Source organism: Ahaetulla prasina, chromosome 6 (genome assembly GCF_028640845.1).
Source record: "Ahaetulla prasina isolate Xishuangbanna chromosome 6, ASM2864084v1, whole genome shotgun sequence".
Classification (NCBI taxonomy): domain Eukaryota; kingdom Metazoa; phylum Chordata; class Lepidosauria; order Squamata; family Colubridae; genus Ahaetulla; species Ahaetulla prasina.
Window position 1 is genome coordinate 64,692,731 of NC_080544.1, and position 15,077 is coordinate 64,707,807.

A 15,077-nucleotide genomic window follows, 5' to 3' on the forward strand; every position below is an offset into this window, starting at 1 on the left:
GTCTTGCACTAGCCTAAAACTATATTCTGGCTAGAATAGCATACATTTCCTCATAGCAATAATTAAACTATGGCTACTACTTAATAACAATATATATTTTATCAAGGAATTATACAGGAATAGTATATTTCAAGCAATAGCAGTTGATTCTAGGAGATGCAGTAATGCTGAATTTCAGGTATATTCTATACCCTAAGGTTTGGTGTGGGTATTTTACCAAGAACCTCTTCTTTTCTAACCTAAAATCAAATAAATTACTCTGTCTAAAGCCACCTATGCAGACCAGCTCCGAGCACAGTCAGTAGAGGCTGCCATGTAAATGCATATGGCTATTTTGATGAGTTTTTTGTGAAAATACCTTGAGATCTCTCCGTTCCAGATGCAGGAGCTCAGAACCCCGGACGTCATGCCGGATGAATATATCTTTATACTCACAAAGACTGAGATGTTCAAGCCAGGCTGCAACCTCCTCCGTTCCCCAGAGGTGAACTGTCAGAGATGGAAAAGCAGGGACATTGAGTACCCCAAAGCCCAGAGGAAAGGTAGTGAAAAAGATGATCAGCAGCAAAGATCAAAGAAGCACGAAAGTGAAAGGCAAAACAGTACTAACATATCTTAGAAAGAATAGTTCACTGATTCCAAAATAAGGAAAAGCTAAAAAGTTTAGAGACATTATCTTAAATGGAGGCTAGATAATACTGAGATCAAGGAAGTAGTTTGCACTTCCAAATCAGGGCCACATGTTTTTACTCAAAAGCAAATACTAAGTTTGGATGTCTGCAATACTAAGAAGTGTCTACCTATGTTAATAAAATTTATTCAGGAAAAAAATTGATGCAAAATGTTGGGGATTTGTTTATCCAAGTTTCCTTTTTTCATCAAAACAGACCAACATTGACACAATATAAAATTCTACCTTTTAAAATGTGTGTCCTAAATTTTTAGCCCAAACATATTTGGTTAATCCTGATACAATGAACGTTCTTTGCTGTATGAAAATTCTACAAGCCTATGTTCCAGATCTTGTTATACACATAGTGTCTGGAGATGACTTTTTCCATATAGTACATTTTGGAAATCAGTTCTAAAAGAGTTTGAGACTCATCCTTAGATAGCCTCTGACAGAGAAAACCCATGTTCAAATAGATGTGTTATAATAACCATGAGTCTGAAATTGGATTAAAGAAGAAATTATTAGATTCCTTCATTTCTTTAGATTTGTTATTAACCAAGAAATAAAAACCTGTGAAATCTTGGTAAAATGCTTAGTTATAACACATCTTGGATTTAGACTCTTCTATCACAGTTTAATAAAGGTTTAAATCCAATCAGTAAATTTTCTTTAATATAAAGTAATGGCTCATGAATAGATGAAACAAGAATTAATGGTCTTTTTAGTTCCTTTTATAAAGGAAACAGATATTGTGAACTAAGTCTTATTGCATGCAGCTCTACCAAGAAATCTCTTGCATCTGCCAAGAAATTCAACGTATCTATATGGATGCTATTTTTGTGGTTTAGGAAAAAAAAATGTCTGGACAAAAACAGCCAGCTATCCAGCCTTTCTACTAGCCTCTAAATAAGAGAGAGAATATGAGAATCTAAAAAGCTGAAGGCAAAAGAGAGAAGACTGAAATGTCAGAAAACCAGTGGGAAGATAAATGATATCATTAGCTCCATAGAACGCTGAGAGATATAAGCCAACAAATCAAATATTATAATTGGGAAAAAATTACCCTGATTCCATTTCAACTTTGATTTGAAAAGGTGTTTTTTTTAATATCATACTAACAATGAAAATTAAAACTCAGGATGCACCAATGAAGATGCAGAATCCTGGGGCAATAAGATGTAAGACTTGATTAAAGCCTGGTAGAGAATCAACGAGAGAAAATCAATAGCCAAATCTGGAAACATTAGAAGGGGAAATTTGGAGTTATGCAGGCTTGGGCTCAACAATCAGTTCAGTTTTTTAAATTTCCAAATTTCCAATAAACTTCTCTGACCATCCAAAAATGTCCAGTATTTCAAAATCCTAAATTCTATTTATAGTGTGTTTTTCGATTTTGTACTTTATTCAATCTAGTAAGTATGATACAACTACAAATACAGTAATCTGCTCCAGCAAAGTAAAATGTGTTTTAATATAAAGGAAAAGAAGACATACAGCAGAAAAGTATGGCATATTTAGGGACTCAGAAGAGAGGCATTATTTCTTGTGGAAATGCAACTTAAATGCATGGGCACATTTGGATATATAGGGATGTGAAGAAAGGCAAAGAGGAAATGCAAAAGCAGATGGTACCCGGCAATCCCAAGCTACTGCTTGTTTCCTTATTTTTGTTGTTTTTATCCTTTTTAAATTTCACCAGACGAAATTTGCCACTTCGGTTGCGTTTAGAATAATCCAGCATTTGGTTCTATAGAAAAGAGAAACCACAATATTTTTGTAGACTGTCAATTTATATAGGATGCCCCCCAGCCCCAGTGTTCATTCATTTTATCAGACTCTGGAATCTGTTGTTACTCAATCAACCACTTCCATTGTGCTGTTCTCCCATTGGGGCTCTAAAACACTCCAAGAACACCATCTTTCAACAGGCATAGCCCTAAATACTCCCTCTAACAAGTTACCTCTTCATCACTGGGCTCCATGAGCTGCCACAACCATGGAATATCTGCTAGTTTCCTTATGTGAAAGTCCATATCTGTCAATGCAGCTTGGAGCTGTTCTTTCTGCGGAGGATCCAACTGCTACATCAGAAATGAAAATGTGAAGACACAGTTAAGAGATATAATCTGAACAGAGACTTGTCTAACCTGTAACAGAACTACCATAAAGTACATTAATATCATGCTTTTTTCTTTTTTATTGCTTAAATATTCTACTCCAATGTTCAGAAAACATGGCATAGAAACAATATGGCAAAAACAACAACAACAAAGGTGTAAGAAAAGAAAAGCTGGTCTTTGCCCATAATAAAATTACTTACCCAACCATTCAATGCAACACTTCATACCTTCCTACCCTTATAAACCATCCTTGCTTTCTCCACAGCAATACCATGCTACATACATTACCTTTTGCTCTTAAACTTTTAATCTATGGACAAATAACTATACTCTGCACAAATCATACTTCAGGCAAATGAAAAACAAATCTTAATATAGCTATTAATACAGAAATCCTTTTGTTCTTTGCTTTGCATCAGTTTTGCATCTACTAATTAACTAATTTCATTAAATTTAAAAGGCGAGCATTATGAGCTTTGTAACAAGTTAGACCTTACATTATTTAATTATTTAACTTTGATTTTAAAGAAGATTTTGCTAATGCAGAATTTATAATGAATCTTGTGAAAATTAATATTAAACGATCCTTCTCTACAGCTGAGTTTCCTTTTCTGAATTCACTTAACATGTTTGAACATGTATTGAGAAAAATTCAGTAACATTTGGTATAAAAATTAAAACATCTAAAAGCTAAGGTGTGAGTAAGTATAAAGAATAGCTCAATCACCTTTTCAAAGCCTCTGGCCAATTATAAACAGATTGTTTATAGTATGTTTACAAAGTGATAGGTGATCTTATGCTAGAAATACTGTCTGTAGTTCCTGTAACATTGTTTCCTTCCAGTCTGTTGGCAGGGTTTATGCTCGACTTTCAATTGTGAACAATTCCTGGAACTATGTCGCAAGTGCAAACATTTCAATGAAAGAGGCCAAAATGGACTTTATAATGTCAAGTGATCTTTTGTGGCATACAGAATTTATAAATGGAAATAAGAAGAAGAGCAAGGGAGCGGATTCAAGGACAGATCAGACAGGTACTCATTCACCCACCTTTTAACCATTAACTTTATGAGGAATGACCAGCCAACGTCAGACTAATGAACCTAGTATTTACAGAGGGGAGAGTGATAAATGTTGTCCAGTGTTAAAGGCCAGTCATGTACTTCAATAATGAAGCAAATTATTCTTAGTGAGGACAAATAAGATAAATAACACAACCAAACATAAATATTTCATGCTATTTATTTCTTACCAGGGCCATTTTTCCAGCCAGAAGTAGTTCTGTTTCATTGTGCAAGGCTTTCACATTATTTACCATTTCTACTACAAGGTTGCAATTCAGGCCCTATAGAAAGATTGTATGTATAAGAACTGGAAGCTACAAACCCAATAGGACAATATAACATAGTCAAAATGTGTTATACAAATGGAAATTACAAAGTAGTACCTCTGTAGACTTGGATTTTGCATACACTTTGTCCATAGATTTGGAGCTAGCATTGACAGCATGGGCAAGTTCTTGTTCCATATCCTGGAATGCCTGGGCTATTTCTCGAATGCTGTAGAAAAAAATAAGAGAATAGGTGAAATGTAAAGAACAAACTTTCTAGGATGTCTAATTCTGGTACTACCTTCTCTACTGGTGACAGGAAAGGGCCTTACCTGTGAATCAGAGCTCCAGCTGCCCTGCAAAACTGATTAATATGAGTTGATTCTTCCTCAGATATAATCTCAGGATGCAGTGTGAAAGAGGGAGGTCTGGGCAGCTCACACTTTTGTTTGTCTTCCCAAGACTTTAGGGTATTCTCAAATGCCTAGGGGAAGAGGAAGGGACAAGAGGCCATTTGTTTTTGTATACATGTGTGTACGGTATATATATAGTTTTTTTCCTTATAAAGTTTATATACTAAAAATTACATCTAAATCTTTGGTTATGTTTGGAGATTGAGATGGAGTTATTTTCCTGAAGCCGCTACTATTGATGGTATAAATTTCTTGGCACTGGATAAGGAAATTCACAAAGTGAAGTGGGACATCTAACACGTATTCCTCTTAAGTGGATTCTCTTACCCTGTCTCTGGTTAATGTTTGTGTCCTGTTTTTATGAACAATCCATATATATCCTGGGGGCTGAATCCAAGCCTCTCCATCAACTTGCACTGGGACTCCCTCATCTCCCAGGATTGCAATCTTCACAGTTCGGCACTAAAAAAAATATTCTAGTGTTAATATCATCCTAAAATTGTAAAAGCAACTTACAAAACAATGTCTGCGTTATGCTATCCCAACTATATTTTATATGTTCAATATAAATAAAAGATTTCCCCAAAAATGGTATTACTGCTCATAGTAACTGTAGGAATTTCTAAGATCCAGCTAAAATAGAGCATTATTTAGAAACCAGCCTATGTTGAACTTCATTGATTACTATTTTTATAATCCTTGAACCTTTAACATAGAACTGTCAGGTTTAACTTTTATACTCAATTTTCTATAGTCCTCTCAAAGGAACCCATCTTATGGATAAAAATAAACCTAGTAAACACCTGGGCTATCCGATGATGCTGAAGATTAATTACACGAGAGACAGCCATCTGCATACTTCCAAATACTGCAACCACTTCTAGGATCTTATCATCAAAAGAAGGAGCTGTAAATGTCTACAGTAACAAAGAGAATTAAACAAATTATAGTTGCTTCAACTATAATGGATTCCTTTTGCTCCTCCTCATAACAAACAAGAAGCAATATACAGACATGTACTTTAAAAAGCATACGTGTATTGTAATTCTACAAAAAATGGAACAAAATAATATATTCTTCATTCTTAAAGTAAAATAAAAAATGACAAATGCAAAAGAAGCAGATTTTATTTTTCATGTCGCCACTTTTGACTTCATCTTACTGCTAGTCAAAAAAAAATTTAAACCATAGAAATGACAAGAATATTCTTATGAGTTCACAAAATTATGAAAAGATGGAAACGAGTGGAAAAGTACTTTGTTTCAGTATTTTTTTCAAAAAATGTCAACAAAAGTTGAAAAAGTGAGAAATACTTACATCATCTTCTTTAGTTCCTCCCCAGAAGTTTGTGCCCCCTGCATAGCTGGGAATGTTAAGGACAGCAATTCCTTGAAGACTGGGCAAAGGGATTGGACGCCCATCACACTATACGATATAAAGCCAATTTTATGTAAAATTTTAATCACAGTTTCATAGTCTTGATTAGTAAATCACCTTTGAAATGCTAGAGAACATAGGCAACTGCTCAGAATTAATTTGGGAAAGTAATTTCCCCAAAATTCATTTCTACACATTCTACATGCTATCATTGCTGATGAAAGGAAAATATTTATAATTAGAATTTTTAAAGAAATATCTTAATATTTCTCACCAATGAGCTGGTCCCTGTGTAGACATTAGCATTTGCTTAAACAAGAATCTGAAAGTTACCTCTTCATCTATCAAAATAAAATAATGAAGGGGAATTCACTGCGATCTTTCTTAAAAATTCTAAAGTTAATTCTAAATAACTTCTATTATGGATACATGAAAATGAATTAAAGATCCAGTACATTTTTAATAATGTGAACAGGTCCATCAATTTTAACAGGGTGATTTCATTTAACATAATTTTGCATTAAAATGATTTGTAATGCTCAGCAAATTCAGCAATTTGGTATTTGTATCAGTAAGTATCAGTGAAATAGAGCAAAAAGTTAGGTGGTGCAGAACATTCAAAGACCACTTCACGAAGTGTCAAAATGCATTTCCTCAAAGCACTGAGGCAGCTGAGACCTCCAGTAGTTTCAGGCTGGCAGTTTTGGAGTCTTTCTCAGATTGTTTCAATTTATCTGTACAGCTACTCCGTTTAACCAGCAATCTCAGTGGAAATATTGTCCATACAGCCTGGGAAGACCTCTAAAACAGCTATGCTGAGCTTTGTAGCTTTATAGCTGTTTCAGGAAAGGTAGTCCTTTCACACAGGCATGTTTTGCAAAATTTTAATAGTTAACAGAAAACTATTTGCAATTTTTAGGCACTCAATTATGTTTAAAAGATGTCTTATAACATGAAAATCATAAACCATAGTGCACAATCAAAAAGTTCAACTGTTCACTTCCAATAATTGTTCAAAAGGCTAGGGCTATTTTAAATACATTACCTCTAACAAAACCTTCTGTTCTAAATTTTTGTAAGTTCTGTGTAGCAATTCCTTTGTCCCAAGAACTCCGTACCACATCATATTTTTTGTACGACTTCTGATAATGGAAAATAAAAGTAAAATTAAATATATCAAACTTATCACAAAAATGTTACCACTACTTATACAATAATAAGTATTAAAGGGAGTGTAGATTTATCTTTTCAGTTAATAGGGAAAAAGATTAAAACAATCTAAAATAGATTGCAGTACCTGCATTTCTCTGGATGTTCATCACGCTTGTTGTTGAAATCCAAAGAAATTTTTGCATCCAAGCCAATTCCAAAATAATTATTCATGACACATTTCTCTATGTAGCAATCACTGCAAGATGAATTATATCATAAACAAATTGTTTTAATGTGATGGAATAGTGTAGCATCCTCTCTATTTTCTATTCCTTTGCAACACTGGGTGGCATCCTACACAAACACACACAAATATGACTTCCATTGAATAAATAAGCAACAGAACTAAAAACAAAGTAAAAGCTGAATAAACAACAATGTATGAATTAGTTCTTGGAGATATCAGAAACATGGTTGGCCAAGAATTAAATCATAAAGAGAAATATAGTGAACAATGGTAGTGTAGACCAGTGGTGGTCCGTGGAGAAATCTTCATATTTTTGCCGGTGCACCCTGGTGGAGGAGCTGTGGCGCAAGCGGGCTGAAGCAGCGATTGTGATGGCTGGAAGCTGTGGGAGTGAAGAACTACTTGCACTTGCACAGCATCAGCATTCCACCTCGGTATATTTGCCCAGCCAGTGGCGCAAAGCAGCCATCGTCTCCTGCCGCTTGGGACTCAGAGCTGTAAATGGCGACTGGTCCAGGAAGCAGCCGGATTTTGCTCTCTATTGCGGACGCCAGATCGGCCCCCTGCAAGCTCTCGTCTCTCGAGGAGTGCTCACTGAAGCGGCACAGGAAACTTTGGCCGGGCTTCTCAAGAGACGAGAGCTTGCAGGCGGCCAGTCTGGCATCCTCAATAGAGAGCAAAATCTGGCTGCTCCCCTGATCAGACGCTGTTTACAGCTCCAAGTCCCAAGTGGCAGGAGACGAGAGCTGCTTTGCTCCACTGGCTGGGCAAATATACCGAGGTAGAATGCTGATGCCGCGCAAAATGAAATAGAGAAAAAGAGACAGAATGAAAGAGAGAAAATGAGAAAGAGAATGTGTGTGTGTGTGTGAGAGAGAGAGACAGAGACAGAATGAGATAGAATCAGAGTAAGAGAGAATGAAGGAGAATCAGAATGAGAGAGAATGAGGCAAAGAAAGAGAATACGAGAGAATAAGAGAGAGAGAGAATAAGAGAGAGAGAGAATGAGAGAATCCTTCCCGGTGTGCCTTGTTTCTCCAGAGCACTCCGCCCCCCCCCCACTTCTGCCCGCCTCCTCCTCCTCCTTCTCCCAGAGTCTCTAGGCTCCTTACTCAGCCAGAGGGAAAACTCAAAGGCTGCTCCACCGCCCGGCTTGCCTGCCTCCCCAGGGATGCCGCCCGGGGGGGGGGTGCTCTCTTTGCAGCTCTTTCTCAAAGCTGCCTGACTCTGAAAGGGACGCGCAAAGAATGAGAGAGAGAATCAGAGAGAGAGAGAGAGAGAGAATGAGAGCGAATCAGAATGAGAAAGAATCAGAATGAGAGAGAAAGAGTGGGGGAGAAAGAGAGAGAAAGAGAGGGGAAGAAAGGGGGGGAGAGAGAATGAGAAAGAGTGAAAGAGAGAGAATGAGTGGGAGAGAGAGGGGGAGAGAGAAAGAGAGAGAAAGAGTGGGAGAGAGAGAAAGAGAGAGGGAAAGAGAGAATAAGAGAATAAGAGTTGGAGGGGGGAGAAAGAGAGAGAGAGAGGAGGGACAATGCCTGAAGGACCCCATCCCGTCACTGGGAGTCCAGGCGCTTCAGCAAGCGGCGTGCTGGATTCATATTAGTGGTCCGCGGGATTTAAAATTATGAACTTGGTGGTCCCTGAGGTCCAAAAGATTGGGGACCCCTGATGTAGACTACAACCTCTAGCTTAACTTCATCTTCTAATTTCTTTCGCTTACTCCTTACTATTCTTTTTCTGAGCTCAGTGTGCTCAACCTGAATGTTGTAATGGCTACGTACATTATTTAAAGATATTTTCAGCCTTCTTTGCACTCCAGCTAGTAAGAAATATTAAATATATAACATCTTTATTTTAACTTATATAGTGAGAAATGAGAAGATCTATTTTCCTTTATTCCTATTTAAACACTCACAGGTTTTCTGGCTCAGGGTTAAATGGATCTGCATTGATCAATAAACGGCTGATGACAGAACCTCCTGGTAGAGAGCCAGATGTCCCAGCACGGATATCTGCAATAGAATGCAGAAATTACAGGAAATATTATACAAGAAGTGTGGCAGAACAAAGCAGATTTACAAATTAAGTTTAGCTGCAAAATCAACAAGACATTATTTCTAAGTATAAGGCATCATCTCACGTTTCTACTATTGTTGAAAGGTAATGAAGAAACAGAACTTGATTTTTTAATAAAAAAAACTAAGTTTAGTACTAGTCCTACATAGAAAGAGATTCAAGCACATTTTCAGTACACATAAAGAGATTCCAACGCTTTTTCCTGTGTTTTCCCTATATCATTCAATAGAAAACTGTGAATGATTTCCATATATCTTTGAAAGCAAAGTTTGTTTCACTGTTTTAAAATGTTGTCCTAATTTAAAACATAGCACATATGATATTAATTATATCTGTATTTAACAAGGATGAATTTTTAAATGTATGCAAAACAACTATAAAGGCTGATACATTTTCTGGACCTAAAGTGATTAAGGTTACTTGATTTATGTGATCACCAATGACTGTCTGAAACAATGTGAAATACAATGGAAAAACATTCATTTATATAATCATGCAATCCTATTTTGATTAGATGGAAAGAGTGCTATTGAACTCACGTGGGTAGATGATCTTTGCATTCAACATTGGCAAGCTGTCCCGGTTTCCTGCTTGTGGAGGAAGAGAGGCAGAGCTTCCTACTGATATACTTCCTTTATTTATTAGTCTTTCACAAGGAGACTTGATTACTGAGAAATATAAAAAAGACTTTAGAAACTACAGCATTCTATCAATCTCTGCTGCAATGCTGTCCAGGCTCCTTGAGAGACATCTAGTTTACTATGAATCCTCACCAGATATTCTTTTCTTTTTGAGTAAACAGCAAAAGGATAATTAGAAGTTTGATTTTGGAAAGTTACAAACAAATCCAAAAGGGATTTTTTTAAATGTTTTTTTTAATTTGAATTTATATCCCGCCCTTCTCCGAAGACTCAGGGTGGCTTACATTGTGTTAAGCAATAGTCCTCATCCATTTGTATATTATATACAAAGTCAACTTTTATTGCCCCCAACAATCTGGGTCCTCATTTTACCTACCTTATAAAGGATGGAAGGCTGAGTCAACCTTGGGCCTGGTGGGACTTGAACTTGCAGTAATTGCAAGCAGCTGTGTTAATAACAGACTGCTTAGTCCGTTGAGCCACCAGAGGTTTGAAATAAGATTTTGAAATCAATGGTAAGAATCCTTCCTATGCTTTCATTTTAAATTATTTTAAAAAGACCTACAATAGTAATAGCACTTAGACTTATATATCGCTTCAGTGTTTTACAGCCCTCTCTAAGAAGTTTAGAGTCAGCATATTGCCCCCAACAATCTGGGTCCTCGTTATGCCAACTTCGGAAGAATGGAAGGCTGACTCAACTTTGAGCTCTGGTGGCTCAGACTGCTAAGACAGTCTGTTATTAACAGCAGCTGCTTGCAATTAGTGCAGGTTCAAGTCCCACCAGGCCCAAGGTTGACTCAGCCTTCCATCCTTTATAAGGTAGGTAAAATGAGGACCCAGATTGTTGGGGGCAATAAGTTGACTTTGTATATAATATACAAATGGATGAAGACTATTGCTTGACATAGTGTAAGCTGCCCTGAGTCTTCGGAGAAGGGCAGGATATAAATGCAAATAAAAAAAAACAAACACCTTTGAGCTGGTGAGAATCAAACTGCTGAACTCTAGCATTCAGCAGAATTAGCCTGCAATACTGCAATTGTAACTACTGCACCACCATGGCTCTTAAGATGGTAATATGAAGGTTGAACATTAGAGCTAAGCAGAAAAAATTAAATATTGCAACTGAAGGAGAAGTATACTTAAATTTGACTTAACAGAACAGAGCAAAATGCTTTAATATTGAATATACTGAAGTACATGTACCTCTTCACTTACAACCATTCGTTTAACAACAGTCTGAAATTATGAAGGCCATAGAATGGGGGTTTCATGTTCTGTAAAATACCTTTGGCCATTGAAAAATGTTGCAATACCACCATCCCAGCAGTCAAGTTTGCAATCTGACAGCTTAGCAACCTGTTTGCATTTATGGCCGGTTGCCAAGTGCCCTGTGATCATGTGACTGCCACTTGTAATATTCTCTGCTAGCTTCTCCAGAAAGTTAATTAGGAAGTCAACAGGGAAGGGTGCAAGCTGCTGCCACTGTACTGTAGAATTGTGAGTCCCTCCTGACAGGCACATCTTTGAAAGAGAAAGGACTACCTGCTGGGAGAAAATTATGGAGCTGAAATCACACCTCCAGCTTCAGGCAGCCCTTCAAGAGTGAAAGGGCTCTTTACTATCTGAGGGAAGGAGAACTCCTCTGGCAGGCTGCAGAAACAGAGCTCAGATCCTGAAGATCTAACCTCTATTCCTTTGGAAGAGTTCCCTTTTCTGTAGCTCTTTTGTTCTATTAAAACAAAAAAAAATCTATTAGAGTTAAACTTTTATAATCATTCATCTGACCATCCAACAGAGATCATATAGCACTTGAAAAAATGATTTATGATGTATGTCAAGTAGGTTCTGGAAAGATGCTTCTAAGAAAACTGGAGATAAATAACCTGGTCTACAGAAGAGGTTTACCTTTCCGATGGCTTCTCCCTTTTGGAAATCCATAGTTGCCAATGTGTGAAGACTGTAAATCTATTTTGTTCTCATTCCTTAGATCCTTTCCTTCTTCAGGGGTGGAAAAGCCCAGAAGAAAGCTTGTCTGTTCTTGGGTTTGAGCATTCTGTTCATCAACAGCTACAAAGTAAAACAGAAACAGAGTCAGGTATCTTTGCTCATGCTGTACTAAGGGAACTAGCCAAGCAAAATATTTTCATCAAGGTAGTAACTCAAGTTAGCTTTATCAGATGGGAGAATGCTCAAATCACTAGTTATCTTGCTTTTATCATTTGCTTTTAACAAAACTCCCTAAAAGAAAGATCTGGTTGCTTATTATTTTTTGGTAAAAGAACTGGTAAATATGGGAGGCATGGCCAGCGTCGTGATGAGACGACGCGAACCCCAGGAGCTCCGGGAAGAGCGTCAAAATTCCAGGCAATTTGGGGGTCCACAATGGACCATAGCTGTCCTTTAGGGTCAGCTAAGAAAGAAGGCACCGGCCGGCGCGAACAGGGAAGTTGCGAATTCCCTGCAGCACCGGCACCCAGCCTTCGACCCAACGACAAGGAAAGGCAGCCATTAGGAGCTGCCAAAGTCGGGATGGCCACACAAGAAGATTGAGCAGGAGTGGAGACCAGAACAGAGTATTGGCCAACTCGCAGGTAAGAAGGAAAAAAGAAACTTTTAAAGCTCAAAAATTTTCCAGCTTGAAGTTAGCAGCTAATTGGCACGCAAAAACTTAAAGTGAGAGGAAACAAACATCAAAAAGGATCTATAAGACAAAAGCCCTAAAAGAAATAACGTTCCATCTGGATTTAAAATTGGTTTTGTAAGAAAATATAAATATTAAAAGGAGAAGAAAACAGAGAGAAAGCATCTTTTGCTCACAAAAGGATTTAAATAGAGGAAGACAAAGGAACTGTTTTTGTGGATTAACGAGTGACATTTTTTTGCTGGGAGTTGTGGATTGGAGAGAAACATTGCTGGAGAGGGAAAAAATAACATTGCATTGTTTGGGCTACCAAGAGAAAGAGAAATACTGAAGGAGTACTTGTTTAAACAGCTGTGGCATAGCTTCAAAAGACTGGAAAGATCAAGATTGGAACCAGGACGACCTAGAAAAAAAACCCAACTGAACTGGCTTGCATTTGGAAATAGAAAAAGGAAAAAAAAGGGGCGGGGAGGGAAGAGACAATATTTTGGACTTCAATTTGGACTATACATAAGTTAAAATAAATAAATTTAAAAAGCCTTTCTCCTTATATTGAAAATATGGAGAGTTGGGAGGATGAATATGAGGAACTATGGGAGATGCTTCAAATTGTGTGAGAATCCTTTAAAGGAAATAAACAAGCAGAGCTGTGGCTTAAAAATAAAAAAAGAAATTATGAAGAAATTATGAGGAAACAAGAGGAACAAAAATATAATATTGAAAAAGAAATGAGTGAGGATAAAAATACAGATGATCATATTGGGATTGATAGTGAAAGAACAGAAATGGAGAGGGGGAAGAATACCTTAAAAAAGAAAGGGAAAAAAGAAAAGATTGAGGGAAAAAATTAAAAGAGTGAAAAAAATAGACGATTACACTGGGATTAGCAGTGACAGAATAAAGAGAAGAAGAGGAAATGGAGAAAAATTGAGGGGGGTTAATTAAAAGAGTAAAAGCTAGAGAAAGGAGGTGGAAAAGAAGATATAAGAAAGAGAGAAAGAAGAAGATAAAAGAACAGGAGAAAGGGAGAAAAATATTAAGAGATGGGATTTTGGAGAGACTGAAAAAAAATGGTTAAAAGGAGGAGAAAAATAGTAGAAAAGAAATTAAAATAGTGGTAGAAATTCTTAGGAATGCTGGAAATTAGAAGAAATATTGTAAAAGGGTAACAAAAAAAGATTGAAATGAAGTGAATGAAGGGGGTAAAGAACAAGAAATATATTGTTTAATGTAAAATGGAGAAGTAAATGAAATGTGGAAGATATAATGAGATATATGTTTTCATTTTTGTGTCTGAGAATGCATGGAATTATAGTTGATGGTAAGGAAATAAATTTCAAATATATAAAAGAATGGAAAGATTAATTGAAGTTAAGATATAAAATTGTAAAGAAGGTAAAAAAGAAGAAATACATTGTTTTAAAAATAATAATAATAAATAGTCCAGCAGATGGAATGTGAAAGATAGTATGGTTTATAAGTGAAAATGATTGTTATTAAGAGATAAAAGGAAATAAAATTGAAACGTTGATAAATGATGTATAATATTGGAAGAGAATAATAATTATTGAATTGTGAAAAAAAACTCTAAGAAAATAAGAAATGGAAGGTTGTATTAATTGATTGTAAGTTACAAATCGAATAAGATGAAGACAATGTTAATAACTAAAATATATGAGGGGACATTTGAGAAATATACTCAATAAATGAGAAAATCAGGGTTGCTTGGACACCAGAAATATTGAAATGAAAATAAATACAGCAATGGAGAGAGATAAGAAGAAGGAGAGAGATGGAAAGGGAGAAGAAGGGAGAGAGAAAGAAGAAAGGGAAGAGGAGAGGAGGAAAGGTCGGGGGAATAAGAGTAGGAGAGAAGGTTAGATAGGGAGGAAGTAGGGAGGAGGGGGAGAAAGGAAGGGGAAGTAGAGAAGGAGTAGGAGAAGAGAGAAGAAAGTAGCTAGGATTAAAGAAGGGAAGAAGAGGAGTGAAGAGGAGAAGAAAGGATTGCTGTGAAAAGGAAAAGATGAAATGGAAGAAAGGCAACTCCGAATATATTTGAATATATCAGGATAAAAATTGAAACAGTTAAAAAAATAATGAAAGAGAATGAATACTAATAAAAATGGAGAAATTAGAACTTGAGGGTGAAAGAAGATGTGACTTAGTGAAATGAGCAAGGAAATATTAGGATATGAATAAAATTATGAAAAAGAATATTTTGGCAAAATTGTAAATAAGTAAAATATATTTGAATATATTGAATTGTATAAGATATGATATGGCCAATATTCTGTTCATAAACCATGTATGTATGTAGGGTAAATTAAAAATCCATAAAACTCGTTTAAAAAAAAAATGGTTAAAAGGAGGAGAAAAATAGTAGAAAAGAAATTAAAATAGTG

The 15,077-nt window shown here is 36.3% G+C and overlaps 1 protein-coding gene across 4 annotated transcripts in view; it reads right to left on the reverse strand.

The window, feature by feature from the left end:
* Positions 1–15,077, reverse strand: part of DGKD (diacylglycerol kinase delta) — an 83,620-nt gene that overhangs the window by 1,065 nt on the left and 67,478 nt on the right. For all 4 annotated transcript variants that reach the window (XM_058189198.1, XM_058189199.1, XM_058189200.1 and 1 more), the window contains 14 exons: positions 11,940–12,101; positions 9,927–10,055; positions 9,227–9,323; positions 7,210–7,320; positions 6,958–7,054; positions 5,853–5,960; positions 5,339–5,452; positions 4,863–4,997; positions 4,455–4,606; positions 4,240–4,351; positions 4,045–4,137; positions 2,635–2,754; positions 2,306–2,420; positions 359–489 (listed from right to left, as the gene is read on the reverse strand). In XM_058189198.1, coding sequence (XP_058045181.1) covers positions 359–489; positions 2,306–2,420; positions 2,635–2,754; positions 4,045–4,137; positions 4,240–4,351; positions 4,455–4,606; positions 4,863–4,997; positions 5,339–5,452; positions 5,853–5,960; positions 6,958–7,054; positions 7,210–7,320; positions 9,227–9,323; positions 9,927–10,055; positions 11,940–12,101 — 1,676 coding nt within the window. The remainder of the gene's footprint in view (positions 1–358; positions 490–2,305; positions 2,421–2,634; positions 2,755–4,044; positions 4,138–4,239; positions 4,352–4,454; positions 4,607–4,862; positions 4,998–5,338; positions 5,453–5,852; positions 5,961–6,957; positions 7,055–7,209; positions 7,321–9,226; positions 9,324–9,926; positions 10,056–11,939; positions 12,102–15,077) is intronic.